At 40.8% G+C, this 26,571-nt stretch overlaps 1 protein-coding gene across 1 annotated transcript in view; it reads left to right on the plus strand.

Moving 5' to 3' along the window:
* Window positions 1-26,571, plus strand: part of LOC148509480 (uncharacterized) — a 123,333-nt gene that overhangs the window by 88,252 nt on the left and 8,510 nt on the right. Inside the window, exons 24-28 of the mRNA XM_088443113.1 lie at window positions 3,676-3,741; window positions 19,579-19,644; window positions 20,703-20,768; window positions 24,502-24,567; window positions 24,750-24,815. Coding sequence (XP_088299239.1) covers window positions 3,676-3,741; window positions 19,579-19,644; window positions 20,703-20,768; window positions 24,502-24,567; window positions 24,750-24,815 — 330 coding nt within the window. The remainder of the gene's footprint in view (window positions 1-3,675; window positions 3,742-19,578; window positions 19,645-20,702; window positions 20,769-24,501; window positions 24,568-24,749; window positions 24,816-26,571) is intronic.

A 26,571-nucleotide genomic window follows, 5' to 3' on the forward strand; every position in this document is an offset into this window, starting at 1 on the left:
ACCCTTTGCTCAATACTTTGTTGATGCACCTTTGGCAGCAAGTACAGCCTCAAGTCTTTTGAATATGATGCCACAAGCCTGGCACACCTATCTTTGGGCAGTTTCACCCATTCTTCTTTGCAGCATCTCTCAAGCTCCATCTGGTTGGATGGGAAGCATCGGTGCACAGCCATTTTCAGATCTCTCCAGATGTTCAATCGGATTCAAGTCTGGGCTCTGGCTGGGCCACTCAAGGACATTCACAGAGTTGTCCTGAAGCCACTCCTTTGATATCTTGGCTGTGCGCTTAGGGTTGTTGTCCTGCTGAAAGATGAACCATCACCCCATTCTGAGGTCAAGAGCGCTCTGGAGCAGGTTTTCATCCAGGATGTCTATGTACATTGCTGCATTCATCTTTCTCTCTATCCTGACTAGTCTCCCAGTCCCTGCCACTGAAAAACATCCCCACAGTATGATGCTGCCATCAACATGCTTCACTGTAGGGATGGTATTGGCCTGGTGATGAGCAGTGCCTGGTTTCCTCCAAGCATAATGCCTGGTACACACACCAAAGCATTCAATCTTTGTCTCATCAGACCAAAGAATTTTGTTTTTCATGGTCTGAGAGTCCTTCAGGTGCATTTTGTCAAACTCCAGATGGGCTGCCATGTGCTTTTTACTAAGGAGTGGTTTCCATCTGGCCACTCTACCATACAGGCCTGATTGGTGGATTGCCGCAGAGATGGTTGTCCTTCTGGAAGGTTCTCCTCTCTCCACAGAGGAATGCTGTAGCTCTGACAGAATGACCATCGGGTTCTTGGTCACCTCCCTAACTAGGGCCCTTCTTCCCCGATCACTCAGTTTAGACAGCCGGCCAGCTCTAGGAAGAGTCCTGGTGGTTCTAAACTTCTTCCATTTATGGATGATGGAGGCCACTGTGCTCATTGGGACCTTCAAAGCAGCAGATATTTTTCTGTACCCTTCCCCAGATTTGTGCCTCGAGACAATCCTGTCTCGGAGGTCTACAGACAATTCCTTGGACTACATGCTTGGTTTGTGCTCTGACATGCACTGTTAAGTGTGTGACCTTATATAGACAGGTGTGTGTGCCTTTCAAAATCATGTCCAATCAACTGAATTTACCACAGGTGGACTCCAATTAAGCTGAAGAAACATCTCAAGGATGATCAGTGGAAACAGGATGCACCTGAGCTCAATTTTGAGTTTCATGGCAAAGGTTGTGAGTACTTATGTACATGTGATTTCTTAGGTTTTTTTTAATTAAATTTGGAAAAATCTCAAAAAAACTTTTTACACGCTGTCATTATGGGGTATTGTGTGTAGAAATTTGAGGACAAAAATGAATTTATTCCATTTTGGATTAAGGCTGTAACATAACAAAATGTGGAAAAGGTGACGTGCTGTGAATTCTTTCCAGATGCACTGTATCAAAAGGAGAATGCTATATACTAGCTGAAAATTACCATAATTGTATAAAACATCATGAATAAACTTAAAAAGTACTAAATATATCTATACTAAATACAAAGTATGAGAAAACACAATCAAATAATAGATTTCTGGCTCATATATACTTTCATTTAGAGTAAGAAATTACAAATCTAGTTAAAATGCTATAATAATATCTATAATCATATTTTAAACATTAAGATTATAAAAGATCCCATTATCTACTAGAAATAAGGATCTTAATTAAGGCACTTGGCCAGTTCTGTTTACTGCAATAAGCATTATTGGCTCTCAGGGTTTACAATGTCTAATAAATGAAAAAGATCCTCTAAATTCACAACTTCAATATATACAGTCATACACCTTAAATGTATCAGGTGAACACTACTGTAGTAACATACAGTAAAATACTTTATCAAGCATTCCATTTTCTTCTAAACCCCTTATTAGATAAAATTATAAAATGTGATTTAACATGTGATTGTTGTAATTGTTGATTATGATTGACTCTGATTTTTAATTATTGTTATCATCAAACACATTTTATCTGCTTAAGGGCATTGTGGAAATGTCTGATCATCAAACACATTAAAAGCAGTAAAGGAAATAAAGGATAAACTTGTGGCACTTGTTGTTGCTAATATAAAATAACAAAACCACAATAAAGCTAATAAATTATAATGACCAGGCATACAAATACATATATAAATACAACTGATTAAACAAACCTAAAGCACTAAATATAAATAAACATATAAAATAACTTCCTGGAGCTCAGAGAAATATCAATACTTGATACAATGTATTACAGTATGAAACTCTAAACAGCAGCAGAAAAAGTGTCAGACTCATTACAGTGGATGCAAGATGAATGGCAAATAGCAACACATGAGTATGCAAACACTGTACTGTACATAACAGGTCAAACCTCAGAGCCACATACAATAGATAGTTCAATCTAATCTGGAATCACTGACTCCTCCAAAAATAGAATTGTGCAAAAAATAAACAAATACTGCATCAAAATGTGAACTATAATGTTTTATAATGTCATTAAAGTGTGACTTCTAAATGCTGTGATCTGCAATTGGATAAGAACTTCAATTACAGTTGTATAGTTAACATTGTATGTAGTTATCTTGATATTTTATGTTATTAGCCAACTTACAGAAATTAGAATATGAAATAGCAAATAGAAGTGGTTTTAAAGCTTGTCAGCATGGATGCTCAGGCCAGTACAAGTTTCCCCATTGTACCGCCCTGTAGACGGAAACAGGTAAACACAAAGAGGCTGATTCTGAGTTGGGAACAAAGCAAAAAAAAAAGTAAACCTTGTAACTTTGCACCTGGACAAAATATGTTGCAATGCAAAAGGTGCAAAAACATATATATTTTGTATACAGGATAAACACTGGCTGCTATTGTATGTAGCCAGGCCCGGCTCTACCATTAGAGATACTTATAGCACCACACTGAGGAGGGCGCCTCTGTAAAGATTAGCGGCTGGTGCTGGGATGGAGCATTTGGTTGCAGCTCATGGACATGGACTGGTAGCCATGGAGTGACAGCAGCTGCATTTTTATTTGCACAGGCATCAAATCACGAGCCATCTGCAGTAAGCCATTTATGGCTTGCTGCATCATTTCTCCGCAGCCCAGTGCCTCCCTGTACTCCAGCCCCTGTCTCAGTGCCCTGTTATCTTAACCTGTCACACAGCCCCCAACCTGGTGTCTCCCTGTACTCTGCCCCAGTCACGCAACCCGGTGCTAGTGGAGAAAGTCCGGGACATAGACAAGGTATATACATATATATATATATATAATTCTCCATTATTCTGGGGTAACATTCCCAAGTGCCTGCCGTTTTATCTCTGTTCATTGTGCCTTATATTCCTTCATAGTGCCCCTCTCCGATCTTCCCAGTGCCGTTCCCAGTGCCACTCTCATCTCTTCACAGGGCCTTCTCTTCTTTTCACAGTGCCTCTCTCCTCTTTTCACAGTGTCCCTCTCATCTATTCACAGTGCCTCTCTTCTCTCTTCATAGTGCTCTTTTGTTTTCTTCATAGGCTGCAGGAGAGGGATCATAAGGCATAACGTGTTTTATGCCATCTGAGGATTTTTTTGCTTTGCTCCCAATTATGAATCAGTCCCAAAGTGTGAGGCACCTTAAGAGAACTGAAGAACTATTTCCAACATATTAAAACAAAAACTCTTTGCCTTCCCTTAGATTGTCTTCACTTCAGCCAAACTCTCTTCTCTGATGTAGTTAACAAACTTACTCAATTTGGAGAAGGTAATATTATCTCTGTGATATATATGTGGTTATATGTATACGTGTTTGTATTTATATGTGCGTTTGTATATATTTGTTTGTGTGTGTGTGTGCGCACCCATACATTCTGATTTTTTAAGATACCTCCACAAACTAAAAGTATACCTAGGAGAGGAACACTGCGCAATAGAGTCCAGAGCTTTAGCAATCCCAGATGGTCAGCATCTGGAAATCACAACATCAGCCAACCCTCTCTGCTCTGCCTCTGTCCCATCCCTCTCTGCTTTGTTAGGTCCCTCTCTGTCCCAGCCCTCGTTACTCCACCACTGTCCCGGTCCTCCCTTTTCAACCACTGTCACGTCTCTCTCCGCTCTAGTTCTGCCTCCACTGCGGAGTGTTGATGTAATCCCAGATAGGTAATGGTGATGGGATTAGAAAGCTTTTTATGAGAGTATGCAGATAAGTATACATGTTCAGACACTGTACCCATGGACCAAATGTAAGTGCTGATCTGGTGGACTATTGAAAGTCACCAAATAAAAAGGTTTAGGGTGTTTCTACCATAATTTCATTACAATGATCTATAATCCATCAACCACTAATCATGTTGGGGTCCACTACCAAATAAAAATGCTGAGAAATCAGAAACGTGCAAAGGATTCCCTTTATTAATATGTACATATATCACAATCACACTATAAAGGGAATTGATCACACTATAGAAAACCCTATTATCCCTGCAGATGTTCCCTTTAATTTATGGAAGACTGTACACGGATTGTACTGTATGAACTAGGAATAGTTAATGCTGTATTTGCTTTGGTTTAAGATTAAAGCACAGCCCATAAATCTTAATATAATGGGTCTTGGTTGGGTGTTAATGGCTATAGATGGGCATAGGGAGCAGATGACATATAACTGGGCATGTGGAGAGTCTGATGGCATATACAGTAACTAGTAATGTGGAGCTCTGATGGCACATAAGGTGCATGATTGAGCTCTGACAAATAATAGTTGTAACCCTACTGCAGTTTTGGTTATGCCTCCTGACTATGCCCCATACCCTGAGCCCATACAAAGGACAAAAGGAAGAATAGCAAATTCACCATGAGTACAGGAATAGTTTGTTTTTACTTACATTTTACTGAATTTAAAAATGGCTTAGATGTCTTTCTTACAAAAAATCATATCTGATGCCCTAATTAGTAAAGAACTTTATTAAGGTGAATGATGAAGGAATTTATACGCTTGCATGTAGTGAACCTAAAAACTGCACCACTAAACTAGGCGCTCCAATGCAAGAAAACACCTTACATCCTCACTCTGCCACACACCTGTCATCTTGCTGTGCATACCAATGTACTTTGATGGGAAGTATTTTGATCTCATTGAATAAAGCTTTATGTTGAAGGTAAATGTGCCACCTGTTATGTTATTGCCATTACCTTAAAAACAAACAAGTTGACCAGAACAATTACATTATATAGCACACATTTAATACACTGTGCTCTAGTCGTATCCCATGCCATCACTCTACCCTGTGCTAAACCATTCCTTCACCAGACTATAAAGTAAATGTAAATAAGATAAGATGTCTACTATACAGTCTAATGTGTTAGTGTATTGGTAGGAGTTTAAAATATGCCAAAATATTAAGTTGCACTCCTGAGATATATAGCTTTGTATTTGTGACATAGATAATATACTTTGGGTCTGACTCATAGGGCCGTAATCAATTTGAAAGACTTTCCGCCTAGGCGTTAAGTCAATGCAATGTAATAGGCGGTAAAGTATCGCCTATGAATGTCAGGCGTTAAAAAGTGCAGAATTGGGGTTTTGGAGTGCAACATTTCGGGAACCCCCGTGCAGCCTTCAGACAGTCCTCCAAAGGAAATCTGTGTCAAAAAAAATGTTTCAAAAAATTAAGGGCACCCCAAAAATTGACTTTGAAAAAGGGGGTGAAAAAAAAGTTGGGGTACAAACTTAAAAAAATAGCAAACTTGACTCTGGGGGGGGTCCCCTAGTATGCCTCAAGTGTTTTTTTGATTGCAGGTGTTTGCGGCAGGTTGGTTTTTCATGATCTTTTAAAGTCACTTTAGCAACTTTAATATATGCTGAACCCCATTTTCAAGTACCCCAAATTTGATGGTCATAGTTGTTTTGCCCTAAAAAAACTTCTAAATGCTCTTCTGCATCACCTTATTCAAAGCAGCATTTACGCACCTGCCGCGGCTATTTGAAACCCCGACTTCCTTCAATAGTTAAAAATGGGGGTACCCATAGTGATCCCCCATGTCTACACATCTTTAGGGGGGTCCCTAGAATATTTCCCGAAAATTCCTGTTTTTTTTAACTTAAAAAAAAAATAGTAAAAAATGACAAAAAAATTGACATTAGGTCCCCCCCACAAGCCAAACCAGCCCCAGGCTTGCCAGCCAGTGGTGGTTTCTAAAAATACGGGGAACAAAATGTGTAGGGTTCCACCGTATTTTAGAAACCAACACCAGGCTGCAGGGACCAGTGCTGGTTTTAAATATAGGGGCAAAAAAGACATGGGGTACCCCCTATATTTAAGACCAGCACCAGACCCAACCGACTGGGGTGTAATGCCACAGCCCGGAGGCCCAATCACCAGGGCTCCAGATCCAAAGCATTACACCCCAAGTCGGTCAGTGCAACCCGGTGATCTCGGGGGAGTTGGTGACCCCCATAAAAGGTCCCCCCTCTCCCGAGCACCACAGGCTTACGCTGAAGCCTGGGCCTCATCCCCATATCCCTGAAGCAGTGGGTATGGGGGTAATAGGGGGGTCAAATAATGTAACACTATTGTACTTTACAGTGGAACTACAAGTGCCAGCATGCCTGCCATTTTGCACTTGTGGAACTACAAGTGCCAGCAGACATGCAGCACCTGTAATTTCACTGTAAAATAAATAGTTAAAAAAGACAAAATACACACACCGTAACAGTATAACTTTATTACACACACCTACCCATTCACACATACTTACCTATACCAGATGAATCTGTCCCCTTCTCCAGTAGAACATCCAAAAAACATGGTCCTGCAAGGAAGATTTCATACTCACCTATAGCCTTGCGCTGGTCACCTCAGTAATCCACGTACTTGGCAAAAAAAAAAAATGACTACAAGACCCACCAACTAGCTATGAGTATGTGTGTTGCCACACATACTCATAGCTCTCGAATGCCAGCTGACGGCACATCCACGGACCTGGCAGTCCCGAGAGCCAATCAGCGGCCACGCTGACTGTAGAGCGGCCGCTTATTGGCTCCGGCCACTGACTGTTCCCACATGGGTGAGTCACACCACGTGGGAACTGTCAGTAGCCAGAGCCAATCAGCGGCTGACATGGGGGATCACTATGGGTACCCCAATTTTTAACTACTGAAGGAAGTCGGGGTTTAAAATAGCCATGGCAGGTGCATTTTTGCAGAATTTTTTTAAATTGCGTTTTTGGACTTAAAAATATGCTATTACCCATTTTCACGTACCCCAAATTTGATGGGACCATTTTTAAAAAGGAAAAAAAAAAACTAAATGCTCTTCTGCATCACTTCTTCAAAGTCGGGAAAAAAACACCTGCCGCAGCTATTTAAAATCCCGACTTTCTCTTTCAGCCAAATAGGGGGTACCCATAGTGATCCATCTTGTCTGGACATCTTTAGAGGGGTCCTAGGATTATTTTCCGAAAATTCTCATTTTTACCGCCGATCCAAGTATCGCCGGGTCCTGTTTTAGCCTAATTTCAAATTTAATATGGGGATGTGCGGGCACGCACGCAATACTTTAACGCCTCGAAAACAGGTGAACCCAGCGTTAAGTCCGGGCCGCGTTAAGTTAACGCTGTAAGGATACTGCCTTTGAACCTCTATATACCCCTGTCTATACCTTCTAATATTCTTCCTATAAACCTCTAAGGATGATGCTAATTTGCGTACACAGTCATACAGTAAATAAAGACTCCAGACCTAGAATCTGTGGTTCCAAAGCACAAAGTATTATTCAAGTGAAAGTACAGCAGTTACACGCTATGATCCTCATATAATCTTAGCGCAAAGAGATTATACAGACCCAAGTACAATTATACATACGCAGCGCTCTCTGGTCCAGATGTTAGGCATCAGCAAGAAACCACTCATCAATCAGCACAAAGACTAGGAACCCAGGGTCAGAGCACACATATTTATACCCCCAAGAAATAAACAACACAATAGAGAAGTTTGTTGCTAATACCATTGGTCCTAAAGGAGAGAGCATATGTTACAAGGCATTTAACAGGTTGATTCAAATAGACACAACCCAGCCTCTAACAACTGGGGTTCTCTGGTTTCCTGCCTCATGCAACATCCTAACAGTTGTTCATATAATGTACATTTTGTTGCTTGAAGTCTCTGCGGTCCATAAGTTGAGAATGCATGATGCGATCTCCAAACTGATGGTACCGGAATACTGTTGAAAGAGTACGCATCAGTACAATACCAATCACGGCTTACTTATCATGTATAAAACCATAGTTACCAAATAATCTTTATTTCACAGCATTTATGCTAAATGAACAAACTTAAGTCTTATACTTTAAAGCTTATTAAACCTTTTATGTGAATATGTAATGTGTAAGTATGCAGGATGTGATGTAAAGACGCTAGTTAACTTGGAGCAGATGCGTGCGCATGAAGCTAATAAACAGCGTTTTCATACAGGATCTTATGCATCCGCTAATATGCGATTAGTTAACAGCGCAATTGTGCGTATTAATGTGTGTATGAGAAATGGTGCACTTAAATATCACTTAAACTAAGTGAACACCTAGCAGTGTGGAATGCTGAGCCTTATAGTTCCATGACTTGCTCATGCCCCAGCAGCCCCCACCCTTTTTAGGCTCCAAATACTGGTCTTTGTTCTCCCAGGGCCTGTGTGGATGCAAATTAGCACATCTACAAGACCCAAACCTCAGATAACACTCTTGGCTTTGAATGTATATTATTGTTGGAAGCCTGCTAATGTAAGGTGCTACAAACGACCCTCTTGCTGTATTCGAGCAGGGCCACCTGGAGTGAGAGCAGACGTTATGTCCATGAAGCTTGTCTACACAGGCTAGTTGACACGTGGCCATTTGCTCTGTTTAGCTAATGCAATCCAATTTTGACATACTGTACAGCAATTTCTTAAATATATCCTTTAGGGGAATTATAATAATATTCACTTTATCCAGAGCACCCATACTACATAAAATCATGAAATGGGCTTTTGATGAATCGCCGTAACTTATGGCGATGGTCACAGATGCAATCGCATGATGCTAATAGTAATATCGCCACATGTACTAAAGTGTGAGTTTATCTAAAATGGCGCTGAGGCGGCCATTCGCCAAATGGCATCTTGCGATCTCATTTCCAAGATGGCGTCTTGTGGCCAGTCAATTTTAAACTGATCTTGTCTCAGCCAATAATCCAGCTTTGACAGTCCGCCTTTTGATAGCGAACAACATGCTATCACAATCTGATTTTAAAATATAATTTACGCTTACATTTATATACTATTTAGTGTTATTATGGGATGGCACAAGGTGGTTCTTAATCCATCAATAATGTGTCTCTGAGTGGGGACATAAAACTACTATTAGTTCTTGGAAGATCATGTGAAAGATCATGGAAGATCTTGGAAGATCATGTGAAAGGTATGGGGATACACCAGTCTTATAAAGGCAGTCTTGAAGGGGAATTGAGACTTTACATTATCTGAGGTGTTTTTAAAAATAACATTTCATTAATACATTCTATGCATGTCTAAATATAATACATTAAATGATGGTATTTCCTAGTTCAGGGTTGTAATGCAGTTCTGTATTTACCTCGGTATTCATACTGACCAACATCATAATTTTGTTCTTTCGTTTTACTCTATTTTTACATTTTCCACACTTCAACACAATAAGAACACACCGGAAACATATGCCAATTATTATGATGACAATCAGTATAAGGATTAAGAATTTGCCTATACTGGCGATCATTTCCTGGACCCATTCCCCTAGACCTGAGAACCATTTCACTGGGTTCAGCCTAGAAACCCATCCTTCTATATTCTCCATTACTTCAGCCACTGAAGTGTTATGGTTCTTACGAAACTCTCATTTTAGCTGCAGAATTTCATCCATCTTCTGGTCTATCACCTCCTTGGGGTTGCTGGTATCATTGGTGACATAGGTGCGACATTTTACTCCAAATTGGGTGGCCAACATTACGTAATACCCTCCAGTAACAGCAGTTAAATAATTTAACACTAGCGTGTGTTGCACCAATTCTTTCTTGTACGCTTGCAATTCTCTCCCTGTATACCTGAATGTGTCATCGTACATCTCGGTGATATTATCTATCAATTTAGCAAGCTCCTGAATATATCTAAAGTTTAATGTACCCCGAGCGATCCTGGTGGGATCCAATGCGACTAAAACTTGAAAGCCAGTTGTCTCACTAATTAACTGAGTGGCTTTGTGCACGTCACCAGGTATCATATTTTGTTTGCCTCTGTGTTCATATTGTGTGTGAAGATATGGTGACGGTGTGTTTTTATGTATACCAAGCATTTCAACATGTGTGAGGGTAATAACTTCTGGGACTGCTCTTCCCAGGTAACACAAACCTTCGGAACTCGGGGAGAGCCACTTATATGCTTTTCTTCCACATATAAAATATACATTATCAGGGAGAACATAAGGAATGGTATGCATCATTATCATTAAGCACATTTCCCTTGCAAACAATCCTATTTCTGGGTCTTCCATCTGGTACATGCAAGTTTCTGGCTGTATTATTTTAGCACAATAACCATCTGGCACCTTACCAATAAATTCTTTGGTGGAACTCAATGTATACCGATACCTAAAATGTTTCTCACTAGATTTAATTGAGCATAACAGATCATGGTTTATGGACTCATTATCAGCTCTTTGTGAGAAGGTCATCGTCTGATTATTCCCCGTCACTTCCCAACTCCTGGGTTTATTGGAGTAGGTTATGTTTAAACACAAAAGTGATCTATCTACTTGGTATTGATATAGTTTGAAATGAGGTGGTTTGGATGAGAGACATTTTCAATCCAATGTTTTCCCTTTTTGTAATTCTAAAATTTCTGTGATATTCAGCAGAAATGGCACCAACCCTACATTATGCAGTCCCTGTGGCACATGTGAACACACCCAGCAATCAGTTTGAATTAACACTTTGCCTACCATGCTATGATAATCCTCTAAAGGATACCCACCCCAGTACTTAGGTTGGCACTGTTGGATACAGTTCTCATCAACTAGGGACCCACAAAGCTCACAAATACAGGAATCTTCAGACGATAAACCTCCACACCATCCCCGAGTATCCGGAATGACAGCTCTCTTAACAATAACAGTACTAAGATTGGTCAGACACTCCCCTGATTGGCATTGCACTCCTCTCCATCAGCACTGCCATCAGCTCCCATTTCCTCAATCGGTCTCCCATCACAGAAACTGGATATTCCCGAACCGACCAGGATGGTGAACACTCTAAAAGAGAATATGAAAATGAACACAGCAGGCCCGTCCATTGTCACAACAAGACCTGCAAATTTCTCTTAGTTCAGGTATCTCACTATGACCTTTTCAATCCTCCCGGAACAAGCTCGTGAGTGACAGGTCCATGCTATCAGCCTTGTCTATGACTTGTTTCTCCACCGATTGATTGACCTTTTTGTAGTGAGTGGAATGGACCCAGGTATCTCTCTCAGCCACCTTCAAAGATGTAGTACTTGTCAGCAGCACCTGGTACGGACCTTCCCACCAATTAGTCAAACAACCTGAATGCAAGAAATTCCTAAACTATTTTCTTGACCGTAAACGCAGCAGTATTAGTGGCCGCTGGGTAGTCCTCAACCCAGTTAGAAAATACATCAGTGCACACTAATACATACTTAAGATTCCTGCAGGGTGGTAATTGGATGAAATCAATTTGTATCACCTTTAAAGGTCCATCAGTTGATAGAATGTGGGACGGTTTGGTAGGGATTGCTTTCCCTATGTTCTTCCTCAAGCAGGTCAGATAGGACATTGCTATCTTTTGTGCTTGTGAAGAAAAACCCGGTGTGCACAAGTATGCTCTCACCAACTTGCACATACCTTGTTTTCCCAGACGTGTCAAACCAGGTGCTGCCTCTGCCAGGCTGGGGTAATATGCATTGGGGGCTACTGGTTTACCTTGTCCATCCCTCCAGAGCCTGGAGGACTCTTGCCCACATCCCTTGACTTCCAAATGGACTTTTCCTGAATTGAACACAAATTTTGCATCTCAATTAATTTCAGCTTATCAATTGTTTGGAGAGACATAATTTTTTCAGTGGGATAAAACATTTTTAACTCTGCTGCCCATTTTGCAGCTTCATCGGCTCTGTTGTTGCCCAGTGACACCGGATCTTCCTCACATGTATGGGCTTTACATTTAATTACTGCCACCGCTTTGGGCAGTTGGATTGCTTCTAAAAGATGTTTTATGTGTCGGGAATGTGCAACTTGTGTGCCTGCTGCTGTCATAAAATTTCTCAGACGCCATCGAGCCCCAAAATTGTGCACCACCCCGAACGCGTACCTCGAGTCAGTGTAAATGTTAGCAGATTTGCCTGCTGCCAGTTCACATGCTCTAGTTAGTGCTACTAACTCTGCCACCTGGGGTGAGTGAGGAGGACCAAGAGGTTTAGATTCTATGATGTGTGTGTCATTTACAACAGCATAACCTGTACATAATTCACCTGTGTCTGTTTGTCTATGACAACTCCCATCCGTATAAAAAGTCACATCCACATTCTCTAAAGGTGTGTCGTGTATGTCAGGTCTAGCAGTAAAAGTCTGATTCAGATATTCCATACAATCGTGCATATCATTATGTCCGCAGAACTCACCTCCCACCAGCAACTCGCCTCCTTCCACCCTTTGTACATCATGTTGTACATATGGTAAATACATTGCTGGAGTCAGCGTGCTGCAACGTTTAACAGTGATGTTTGCTGGTGCGATTAGAGCTAGTTCCCATTTGGTAAACCTAGCTGAAGAGACATGTCTGGTTTGAGCTGAGTTCAACAGAGCTGATACAGCATGAGGAGTGTAGACAATCATATCATGACCCAATACTATTTCCTCACTTTTACTCACCAATAAAGCGGTAGCTGCTACACTTCTCAAACAAGTGGGGAGTGATCTTGCCACAGTGTCCAATTGGGCACTGTAGTATGCTACAGGCCTACTGGCATCACCATATTTTTGTGTAAGAACACCTGCAGCACAACCATCGGCTTCCGTACAATACAAATCAAAAGGTTTTTCATAATCAGGTATTCCCAATGCAGGAGCTTTTGTCAGACTATCCTTAAGATTAAGAATAGCCTGCTCTGTTTCGACACGATCGGGCTTTGAGGAAGAGACTAATTCCTGTAAAGGCAAGGCCAAAATAGAAAAACCTGGGATCCACATTCTACAGTATCCACACATTCCCAAGAAGGTACGAATTTGCTGTTGATTCTGTGGCAGTGTCATGTTCTGTATGGCCTGGATTCTATCATTTGTAAGATGTCATAACCCCTGGGTTAGGCAGTGTCCCAAATATTTTACTCTGGATTGGCACGGCTATAGTTTGTCCTTAGCCACCTTGTGTTCTGTATGCGAGAGATGAAGCAACAAAAGTTTAGTATCATTCAAACATGACATAAACGAGTCAGAACATAGCAATAAATCGTCCACATATTGAATTAGAACAGATCCATTGGCAGGTTGAAAAGATTGTAAACAGTCGTGCAATGCCTGGGAGAAGATACTGGGGCTGTCTATGAAACCTTGGAGTAACCGTGTCCATGTGTATTCTACACCTCTGTATGTAAATGTGAATAGATACTGACAGTCAGGGTGGAGAGGCACAGAGAAGAAAGCAGAACAGAGGTCAATGACAGTGAAATGGGTTGCATTTGGTGGGATCTGCATCAGGATGACTGCTGGATTTGGCACTACAGGGAATTGGCTTTCTACTACCTTATTAACACCTCTAAGGTCTTGTACCAGCCTATTACCCCTCCCACTTCTCTTCTTCATCGGGAAGATGGGACTGTTGGCTACACTAGCTGTATGAACTAAAATTCCCTGTTGCAATAATCGCTCAATTATTGGAAAAACCCCTAATTCTACCTCCTGTTTTAGTGGATACTGGGGAATTTTTGGAGCTTGCCCACTGCTTTTTAAATTTACTATTATAGGGCTTACGTTTGCCATTAATCCAGTGTCCTGTCCATCCTTAGTCCAATCTGGAATTTGGGACAACATTTCATCTACCTGAGATGGATTTTCATTTAAACTTGTAGAGTGATACATTATCCTTTGGGGAGTGTCCAACATATCCCGCACCTTGTGTGCAACTCTCTCTGGGATATCTAAAAATACACCATCAGGGTTGCAATATATAACACATCCCATCTTACATAACATGTCTCTACCCAGCAGGTTAGTAGGAGCCGCAGCAGCCAGAAGGAAAGAATGCCTGGTATACAATCGGCCCAATAGTAACCTCCGTGGACTTTGTTAAAGGATAATGTTCCACTTTACCTGTTACACCCATTGTTGGTACTGTCTCGTTGGTCACCTGTAAATTAACAGGAGATTTTATCACTAACCTGGTCGCCCCAGTGTCTATAAGAAAAGGATATTCAGTACCAGCTACATCAACCATCATGACCGGTTCTTCCCTAGTACTTCCCATTAACCTGACTATCTGTAGACTACAGGTATGACCTGACCCCTAGCGTTGGCTACCATTCTCCAATAAAGCATTTACGGCCACAATTGGAGCTGGTGCCTGCTGGACATTTGCTGGTCTCTGTGCATATCCCTTATGGGGATGTCCAGGTCTTCCCTGATTTGGGGTTCCTACTCTTTTTACTGTACAGTTTCTACTTAAGTGTCCTGTTTGTTTACAATTAAAACATGTTCATGGATCAGGTGAAGACACGTGTTGTTGTGAGGTTTGAGCAGAGGGTAAAGGTGGTGGATATGGGTAAGGATAGGGAGGGTAAGGATATTGTGGGGGATATGAGGTTTGTGAGTAGTGTGGGACCTGTGGTTGTATAGGGTTTGTGGAATAGAGCTGTGTTTGTTGTTGTGTGGTGTTAGTGAGGGCATATAACAATTCAGGTATAAGTGTGTGTGCAGATGCAAATGTGTCTGTTGGCTGTGATGTTACCTTCATTCCCTCCAGAGCTTGTATACTGACAGCCATTAGTTTTTCGCTCTGGGTCTCTCTCTTCTTTGAGATGTTTTTATCATGTTCTATGGCAGATTCTATGAGGGTATCTATTGTGACTCCCCTCCAGCTAGGTTGTGAGGTCTGAACCCGAGTCTTTAAATTCTCTTTCAGACCGTTCATGAGTACTGTGACTATCATTCCCCTGTGGTGAGTGCTATCTTTAATATCTTCTAACCCAGTGTACTGGGTGATAGCCTGCAGAGCCTGGTCGCAATAATCTTCTGCAGATTCACTCTCCTTTTGCTTAATGGTGAAAATTTTATCCAAGTTAACTACTACCGGAAATTATATACCCAATTGAGTTACAATGCGGGAAATGTCACCTTGGTTTACTTGGTCTGTTAAGGGAACGTCACCATCCAATACACAATCCGTGATAAATTTTGTCATGTCGGTATTGCGTGGTAGACAGGCCCTTAACACCACACGCCAATCTTTATTAGTTGGCTCATGAGAACTACCCAAATTTCTCAAAAATCTAGTTCCTTTTTGGAATCGGGGAAATCATTTATGATGGAATTTAGTTCTGCTCTTGATCAGGGACAATGCATTACTACTTCCCTCGTGGGCACTACACATTTTGCATCTGCATTTCCATTCGGAATGGTTACCTTTGATCTTGTTACCTGGCTGGGGGTTTAATCTGTTGCTGCTATGTATGGTATTAACAACTTCCTCTACGGGTGCAGAGGGTGTAAGCACTTCCCTTACTGTTACCGATGGAGATGACGGCACCACTAGTGATTGTTGTGATGCAGCATCTATCATCTGTACAGCATGGGAAATGGCAGACATTACTATAGGCTCATCATCCACATCATGAACATTTTCTTTATAGTTGAGAGGGTACAAATTGCTTGTTACATTTTTATGGGTATTTTTGGTAACTGTACTTGCACTTCCATCCACATAAGGTGGGGGTGGTGAGCGTGAACTGCTGGCAATACTCTCCACAATGCTACCTTGCTGCACATGCGCGCCATTTTGCGTTTCGCCCGTATTGCAATTCAGTGTCGCGGATGTATTCTCTGGCAATGCGCTCGCAATGCTAGTTTGCGTTGCTTGCGCATTTTTAAGCCACACATCTCCTTCATGCTGCCACAACTTTAAACATTCATAATATTTTACCTTTTTCTCTTTGGAGCGCATCAGACTGATGTGATCATGGACATTATCTAGTATATTTTTGTCAAAACTACCAATTCTGGGAAACGGTCTAACATTCTTCATCGTCATTTTAAACCATACATCACAGTACCTTATCGCATAAGTACCGTACTTAGTATGCATAATACGATGGGCTGATCCAAACAGCGCTTCCATTAGCAGCACATCATTGTCTAACCTCTATTGTTTGCGCGGCTCCCATTCTGAGAAAAATCCTACGCTTTTCAATAAAGATTTAAACTGGTGAAAGACAATCAAGATACTTTCACTTACCTGTGGACGATTTAAACGGCAGCGCCCACACACCTGGATAAGATTTGAAAAAGACAACTTCCACACCCGAATAAGATTTAGTAAGGCAAATTCCACACCTATGGAAGTTTAAGTCGGCTACTTCCACGCACCTCTCTACAACAAAGACAACATGTACACCTGCTACTGTGTATAGAACGGTAAGCTGCTTACTGAGCGACTAGCACTTAGCCCTTAAAGGTCATATGGTACCTCTAACTGTAGGGAACAAGTTACCCCTACTAACAAACACTCACTGTTACACACTTTTTTCTGTGCAGAAAAATACATGTTAACCCAAATATTGATAACAATTGAAAAATGTAAACCTCAACGACTTTATTTAAACACGTGGCAGCACAACCGGAAGTACTATACGCTATTGTGCAACCAGTCACATACACAATAATGCGACTACCACACAACCGTATGACAACTTTTTAGCTGCGTACGCAAAAGTGCATCTTTACTGTGTGCAAAACTAAGACTCAGCCGTGTGCTCAATACTGCGGCACCCCTTTAAACGTTAGGTTCTATCAACAAAGGAAAACAAACTTTTTCCTCTCTTGTCCCTGGATTCTAGCCAGCTTCCTTGGCTCACATGAAAACGGATAGCGATCTTTCAGCACAAAGCGGTTGCAGGTAAACCCTACATGAGGCCACACCACCCTTTGCTGAGATATCGATAACCGTATGTGCCATGTGAGTAGGTAAGTAACTTCACGATGAGCCCCAACTAAGGATACTGCCTTTGAACCTCTATATACCCCCGTCTATACCTTCTAATATCCTTCCTATAAACCTCTAAGGATGACACTAATTTGCATATGCAGTCATACAGTAAATAAAGACTCCAGACCTAGAAACTGTGGTTCCAAAGCACAAAGTATTATTCAAGTGAAAGTACAGCAGTTACACGCTATGATCCTTATATAATATTAGCGCAAAGAGATTATACAGACCCAAGTACAATTATACATACGCAACAGTCTCTGGTCCAGATGTTAGGCATCAGCAAGAAACCCCTCGTCAATCAGCATTCAGCACGAAGACTAGGAACCCAGGGTCAGAGCACACATATTTATACCCCCAAGAAATAAACAACACAATAGAGAAGTTTGTTTCTAATACCATTGGTCCTAAAGGAGAGAGCATATGTTACAAGGCATTTAACAGGTTGATTCAAATAGACACAACCCAGCCTCTAACAACTGGGGGTCTCTGGTTTCCTGCCTCATGCAACATCCTAACAGTTGTTCATATAATGTACATTTTGTTGCTTGAAGTCTCTGTGGTCCATAAGTTGAGAATGCATGATGCGATCTCCACATTGATGGTACCGGAATACTGTTGAAAGAGTACGCATCAGTACAATACCAATCACGGCTTACTTATCATGTTTAAAACCTTAGTTACCAAATAATCTTTATTTTACAGCATTTATGCTAAATGAACAAACTTAAATCTTATACTATAAAGCTTATTAAACCTTTTATGTGAATATGTAATGTGTAAGTATGCAGGGTGTGATGTAAAGACACTAGTTAACTTGGGGCAGATGCATGCGCATGAAGCTAATAAACAGTGTTTTCATACAGGATCTTATGCATTCGCTAATATGCGATTAGTTAACAGCACAATTGTGCTGTTAATGTGTGTATGAGAAATGGTGCACTTGAATCTCACTTAAACTAAGTGAACACCTAGCAGTGTGGAATGCTGAGCCTTACACTTCCATGACTTGCTCATGCCCCAGCAGCCCCCACCCTTTTCAGGCTCCAAAATACTGGTCTTTGTTCTCCCAGGGCCTGTGTGGATGCAAATTAGCACATCTACAAGACCCAAACCTCAGATAACACTCTTGGCTTTGAAGGTATTTTATTGTAGGAAGCCTGCTAATGTAAGGTGCTACAAACGACCCTCTTGCTGTATTCGAGCAGGGCCACCTGGAGTGAGAGCAGACGTTATGTCCATGAAGCTTGTCTACACAGGCTAGTTGTCACGTGGCATTTGCTCTCTTTAGCTAATGCAATCCAATTTTGACATACTGTACAGCCATTTCTGAAATACATCCTTTAGGGGAATTATAATAATATACACTTTATCCAGAGCACCCATACTACGTAAAGTCATGAAATGGGCTTTTGATGAATCGCCGTAACTTATGGCGATGGTCACAGATGCAATCGCATGATGCTAATAGTAATATCGCCACATGTACTAAAGTGTGAGTTTATCTAAAATGGCGCTGAGGTGGCCATTCGCAAAATGGCTTCTTGCGATCTCATTTCCAAGATGGCGTCTTGCGGCCAGTCGCAAGATGGTGTCGCTGTGATTCAATTTTAAACTGATCTTGTATCAGCCAATAATCCAGCTTCGACAGCGCCTCGGGTCAAATTGAATACGGGCCATAGTCACTTGCATCTGCCTGTATTTAGAGTCAGCCACATCTATGTGACTGGACTACCCCTAGACCTCTGCTTGTGAGATCAGCCATCATCATGTTATCTGCATTTACACCAGGCCTATTTTTGGTGCAGGAGACCTGGCTGAAGTCGGACAGATCTCTGCAAATGTTCATCTCTGAATAGCCTGCAATTCCACATACTATATATGCCCATGTGGGAAACTTATCCTACTTACAGACACCTCGTTAGCACACTGTTGCCATACAGTAATGTCCATTCAACCACAAGTAAGATGCAAACCAGATGCATACAACTGTATTGGTCTAAATTGCATAGGCCGCAATGAATGCCAGTTGCTAAATATCATGAGACCCATCTGCATTCTGAATTATGTGCAAGTCTGAATCAAGCCCATGAAGACTTAACTAAATACTTTGTCTTATGTTGGAATGTTGTTGATGCCCAGACACATGTACTGTATTTTCATAAATATTTCCCCTCTCATTGCACACTCCTAAAACACAGGACCTTTGTATTTGTTTACATATACAACCAGTTAAACATCTTATATACTGTACATATATAAAACTTAATTCATATTTCTTTATACGAATTACAGTTAACTCCTATTGTACCTATTTTGTCTCTCTTTTTTCAGGTTTTCTCCAGTACTTTCGGGGTATTTTCTATGATGGCCTTAATAGACTTAACCAGTTAAAAGAAGGTAACAACAATCACCACTAACATATAAGAGAAAGCACAACCATGATTGTTCTGGGTATATTAATTAATAACATATACTACCTACTGTATGTAATTGTCAGAAGTTATTATTTTTTTACTTCAATGACAGTTAGTAAAATTCTTAGGTGTGAAATGTTAAAAAACATAAAGCACTCATGTTCAGCATTAAGCGGATACTCAACTACAGCTCTCTTAAAACATAAATTAACCTCACTGCATTACAGATTGGTAAAGCTTCTCCCTCATGTTTAGGACAGTATTTGGTTTAATATATTGATACTACAATAATTTCAGTTGTCATAACATCATTGGCTCTGCCCCTCTGAATCAGACAATATATATAGTACATTTTAGAGAACAAGGTGTCACTCATTGTCTGCCTCTTTTAATTGCTTAGGTTAAAAATATATTCATCACGGAATGTAATCACGGTCAGTCTAAGCTCTGATCCCTCCCACCAGCATCAGTGATACACAGGAGAGAGTGATGGGGGTGGTTACAGAGACAGACAATGGGGGAAGGAGAAGAATTGGGAAGAAAGTGCTGGGATGGCGAAGAGAGAGAAAAGAGGGAGGGGAATAAGAGAGAGAGGAGGGGAATAAGAGAGAGTGGAGGGGAGAAAGTGCCAGGTGATGGGGGAATTGGGGGTAAAGAGAAAGAGAGAGATAGGGAGGGGGTTGAGACAAAGAGAAAAAATAAATAAATAAAAGCCATGCAACAACTGGAATTACAGCTAGTAGAAAATATACTAGCTATTTCTGTTCTCATCTAAAATGATATCAATTATGTTTCCATTTATTCTGATTTTCTTTGTTGTTTCCAATATATAGAAGCTAAAGTTAGCCTATGATGGTGCTGCACTGGAATAAACTGTAAAAAATCAGCTATGCTTAGCTTGAGTACATTTTTCAAATCAGTTGACTAATGATATAAATGGGCAGCCTTATTTGTAAGTGATTACTGTACTATGGCTTTACTGTAGTTATCTCTGTACTCAGATTGCCAACGTACTGTACTATTGTCTCTTTATTTTTTCAGATCTTTTACACTACCTTCAGGATCTCTTCTATGATAGCCTAAATTGGTTTAATAAATCCAGAGAAGGTAACTTTAGCAGCAGCTACCCACATTTACCTATCCTATCCATATTTCCCACCATCTGTGTTGATCCATGTTCCTGAATGATTTTCTTTCATTTCATCTTGGAAGTCATCTCACAACCTCAAACTATCAATTTTTCAAAAACAGAGTTAATAATATTCCCACCAACTTAAATAAGTTATCAACCTGACATTTTTATTACTGCTGACAACACGACAATAAATCCTAGCCCTCATGATTGCTGTCTAGGTGTCATCCTTGACACAATGATAAACCCTACCCTTCATGCTTGCTGTCTAGGTGTCATCCTTGACTCAGAACTGTTAATTTCACCATTCATTCAATCTGTATACAAATATTTATACATACATTTAAGAAAAATCTCCATAATACCAACATATCTCATACTGGATAAGGTCAATATCCTGGCCACGGGGATCCCGACTGTCAGAATGCCAGCCCTGGAATCCCCACACCTGTCAGAATCCCAGTGCCGGCATCCTGACCACCAAAATCCCAAAGGTAAGTATCAGGGTTAGGGGGAGGGTTAGAGTCAGGGTTAGGCACTAGGGGGAGGGTTAGGGTTAGGAGCTATGGTGGGAGGATTAGGTTTAGGGTATGAGGTGGGAGAGTTTAGATTTAGGCACTAGGCCGGAGGTTAGGATCAGGGAGGGTTAGGGTAGGGAGAGGGGGAGGGGGAGTATACCTACCGACAGATGTCATTATCCTAACCCTGTCAGGATGCCGACATCAGGATTCTGAATGCCAGGATCCCGAGTGCTGGCATCCCTTACCTAACCCATCTCATACAAGACATTGCAAAAATGATAATTAATGCACTCATTATCTCCTGCATTGAATATTGCAATAGTCCCCTAACTGTTCTTCTCCTAAATATACTTTCAGCCAAACAATCTATTGTGAATGCAGCGGTCAGATGATGTTCCTTGCAAATATCAGCTTAATCCCCCTGCTCTGAACAAGATCTACATCTCTCACCTACATTCATTACCTGTGCCCATTCAAGGTTATAGAACTTGTTTTGGCTGCGCCCACTCTGTGGAATGACTTACTTTATACAACACTACTAGGTACAGATGTATCAAACCTTCGAGAGAGATAAAGTGGAGAAGTTTCCCATAGCAACCAATCAGTTTATAACTGTCATTTTATAGACTATGCTAGATAAATGGTAGCTAGAAGCTGATTAGTTGCTATGGGCAACTTTCCACTTTATCTCTCTGGATGGTCTGAGACTACTCTCTTCTAGTCTTTTTAAATATTCAAGCATTCTTTATAAATGTAACACTTCATGCAACTTATAAAGTTTAATTTACTAAATTTCCTTCCCCTTTACACAGCTCAAATAAAATTTACCTTGTTTCCCTTTCTACACTCACAAAGAACTCTCTTACCCCACACCAACATTGCTGTGTGACTGGATCATATAGCCCTGCAATAACGTTCCACCCTTTCAATCTGGCTGGAACAATTTGCAATATGTTGCTGTTATTCTCATGTATCAAAATCATATTTACCTATAGATTGTAAGCATGTAAGCAGGATCCTCTTTCCTTTCTCTCTGCTAATACTTAGGGCTGTATTCAATTAGCGAGGATATTATCGTCTGATTTTTGGTGATATTATCACACCCGCGATAATTTATCGATATTTTTTTGTGAAAAACTGGAGAAAACTTTTGTCCATCTCAGACATGGAGAAAATTTGTTAAAAATCCCTATTTTTGGCTAAAAATGTGGTGTTTTCTGTCAGAACCCTTTGGACTCCTCTCCCCTAATGATACTTTATCCCCCAAAAATTTGTAAGTTGCGTACTTTGGCTAAAAAGACCGCTGAAATTTTGGCTGAAAAAAAAATATTGTGAAAAATGCATTTAACATATCGGGTCTGGTATTTCAGAGGATGCGAAAAGTGTTTCAAACATTGCATGTTGCTGGCGCAGGTGTTTTTTAATGGTTTAAAAAAAAACACCTGCGCCAGGCATGTACAATGTTTAAAACACTTGTTGCATCCTTATAGCCCCCCAGAAAAACAGACCTAATACGTTAAACGCATTTTTCACAAAAAAAAACTTTCGCCCAAAATTTCAGCTGTTTTTTTTCACCAAATTACGCAACTTATGAATTTTTTGGGGGGTAAAATATCAATAGGGCGGTGTCCAAAAGGTTCTGAAAGAAATCCACACATTTTTAGCCAAAAATAGGGATTTTGCAATTTTTTTTGCCTGGTCTAGTTTTTTTATCGAAAATCGGCCATTTTTTAGCAGTCGTGGTGAAATCGACCATGAAATTGGCCAATATCGGGCGCGAATTTGGCCGATCTGATGGCTGATTTTGCCAATGATGGCCAAATTGGCCATTTTCACCTGTAATTGAATTCGGCCCTTAGTCTCATTTTATTAATGTTTAGTACCCACTAAAAATAAATGCTAATACAGTTTAACACTCTATAGTTGAATTTAGCACAGTCATCATTCCTTGTTAGTTCGGCACAATTCCCATGAGTTTTACAGTTCACAGTTTGCTTTATCACAGTAGACTCAGTGGGGTAAATTTACTAAATTGAGAGTTTTTGTGGAGATGTTGCCCATAATAAACAATCAGATTCTAGCTATTATCTTCTAGAAGGTGCTAGTTAAATGTTAAGTAGAATCTGATTGGTTGCTATGGGCAATATCTCTACTTCTAAAAACTGTCACTTTAGTAAATTTACCCCAGCAACTTGTTAATTTGTTATCTTTTATAACACTCTGTTGCCTCAGTGGCAGTACTTTAAACTGTGACTTTTACCTAGTTTATACTATTTGACAAAAAATAACAAAGCCAATGATAACAGTTATAAAGATAATAAATATCATTACTACAGCTCTTTTCTATTTGAAAATTATGGTGGCCACATGCAGGTCATTCCTGCTATTTGGCTTGAGTGTTGACCAACAGGAACAATTTTCCCACACACGTAGAATACCAATTTGGACAAGATACAACTGCTTGGTGCATAGATAATTCACATTTACCAATATTGACTATATTGGGCCTGTTAATGTGCATGAAAGAAGACCACATACACAGGTCAACAGTGATTATCTTCTGACTGCATTTACCAACTTCCAGATAATAATTCCATTTATTTTAATAATATTATATTTGGTCATCAGGCTTGATTTGGACTATCAGACATTGCAATATAAATAGATATAGGGCCTGATTCAGCTTCAGACGGAATTGCAAAGCTGCTCGCAAGCAGCTTTGGAATTCCTTCTGTGCAGATATGGTAATGCAGCAGGAGGCATCACGTCTCCTGCTGCATTATGTATCCGAGCTGCATTGTCCAATGCAACATTGGATATTCTGCGGAACATCGACTCGCTAAGGTGACCCATGGGGTCACGCAGCCGGCCACTGCAGTTGAGAGGAAGAAGCCAGGAAATCTCCATCAGCCAACGGAGGTCCTGTCTTCTTCCCTCCCCCCAATGGCGGTGTCATGGCTCTGTTTTGGGGATCGGAGGGCATCGACACCCCTTCCCCGTCCAGTAAATGCTGTCAGTCTCTGTGCGGGATCGCAGACCCGTTCTGCACATGCGCAGAATGGGTCATGTGCCTGCATAGATTCCCAATCATTGGGAATCTGCATTCAGCAGTGCACTAGTGTGCATTGCTGAATAAGGCCCATAGATAGCAAACCAACTAAAACCTGTTTTGTCTCCTTTGTCTCAGATCTCTTTCACTACATCCACGATCTCTTCTATGCATGTCTTGACAGACTCACCAGCTTTGGAAAAGGTAAAGTTCAATTAAACTATAGTTACATAGAACAGTCATACTTTACTAATGAATTTGTTTTCCAAATCAGTAAAACTATCCAACATATCCTGTGCCAAACTGCTACTTTTAAGTACAATGATTTAAAGTGTTTTTCTTAACCTTGGACATGGACAGTATTTGTATCTGTTGCTCTATTTCAGATCTTTTTCACTACCTCCAGAATCTCTTCTATGATTGGCTAAACAAGTCTAATCAGTTCCGAAAAGGTAACTTAATTTCACATTAGAGTTAACGCCATAATTGCATCCCTATGGCCAGTTGAGCATCTATAAGTGCAGGATGGGCAGTGCACATGAGTCCCTGGGTCCCGGGGGGCCCACACCCCACACCCTGCACCTATAATCTACAATATTTACCAATCCGGAGTACCACTTCAGCAGTAACAGTGCTTCCCAAAATCACAGTGAAAATGTTGCACCAGCCATTTTTTCAAAGATTTGAGCATGCGCAGTAGAAATATCCCCAGGAAAATGGCCACTGCACCATTTTCCCAGAGACCTGCACATGCAAGCGGCAGAGGAGGGGGCCCAGATGGAGAATGCACATGGGCTCCCTACTCTCTTAATACACCTCTGCCTAGGGTCTAAGGTAATTAAATGGAAATGAGATGTGTGTGACTGCAAGTAATGTATAGCATACACATTTTATATCTGCAGTACAGTATACTAGTAGTAAGGAGTGCCTTAGCCAATATAGCTTTCTAGAAATAGTATATTTTAGTATTGAGAAGATAAAGATTTTTATATTTATATAGGTTTTGAATAAAGATGGTTAACTATTTAATGACCACAATTTAACAACTGATCCCACTGTGAACCTCTTGTAAATGTAAAAAAGAATCTGGAATACTTGATCTGTTTTATTAAAATTCTGTATATTTGTTGTATACAGTGCATGCGGAGAGTATTCACAGCGCTTCACTTTTTCCACATTTTGTTATGTTACAGCCTTATTCCAAAATGGAATAAATAAATTTTTGACATCAAAATTCTACACATAATACCCCATAAAGTTTTTTGAGTTTTTTGCTAATTTAATTAAAAAAAACCTAAGAAATCACATGTACATAATTATTCACAACCGTTGCTCAATACTTTGTTGATGCACCTTTGGCAGCAAGTACAGCCTCAAGTCTTTTTGAATATGATGCCACAAGCTTGGCACACCTATATTTGGGCAGTTTAGCCCATTCCTCTTGGCAGCACCCTCTCCAGCGCCATCAGGTTGGATGAGAAGCGCCGGTGCACAGCCACTTTCAGATCTCTCCAGATGTTCAATCGGATTCCAGTCTGGACTCTGGCTGGGCCACTCAAGGACATTCACAGAGTTGTCCTGAAGCCACTCCTTTGATATCTTGGCTGTGTGCTTAGGGTCATTTTTCTGCTGAAAGATGAACCGTCACCCCAGTCTGAGGTCAAGAGCACTCTGAAGCAGGTTTTCATCCAGGATGTCTCTGTGCATTGCTGCATTCATCTTTCCCTCTATCCTGACTAGTCTCCCAGTTCCTGCCACTGAAAAACATCCCCACAGCATGATGCTGCCACCACCATGCTTCACTGTAGGGATGGTATTGGCCTGGTGATGAGCGGTGCCTGTTTTTCTCCAAACATAATGCCTGGCCTTCACACCAAAGAGTTCAATCTTTGTCTCATCAGACCAGAGAATTTTGTTTCTCATGGTCTGAGTCCTTCAGGTGCATTTTGGAAAACTCCAGGTGGGCTGCCATGTGTTTTTTTTTACTAAGGAGTGGCTTTGCATCTGGCCACTCTATCATACAGACCTGATTGGTGGATTGCTGCAGAGATGGTTGTCCTTCTGGAAGGTTCTCCTCTCTCTACAGAGGAATGCTGTAGCTCTGACAGAATGACAATTGGGTTCTTCGTCACCTCCCTGACTAGGGCCCTCTCCCGTGATTGCTCAGTTTAGACGACCGGCCAACTCTAGGAAGAGTCCTGGTGATTC

Source organism: Taudactylus pleione, unplaced genomic scaffold (genome assembly GCF_031769625.1).
Source record: "Taudactylus pleione unplaced genomic scaffold, aTauple2 ptg000326l, whole genome shotgun sequence".
Classification (NCBI taxonomy): domain Eukaryota; kingdom Metazoa; phylum Chordata; class Amphibia; order Anura; family Myobatrachidae; genus Taudactylus; species Taudactylus pleione.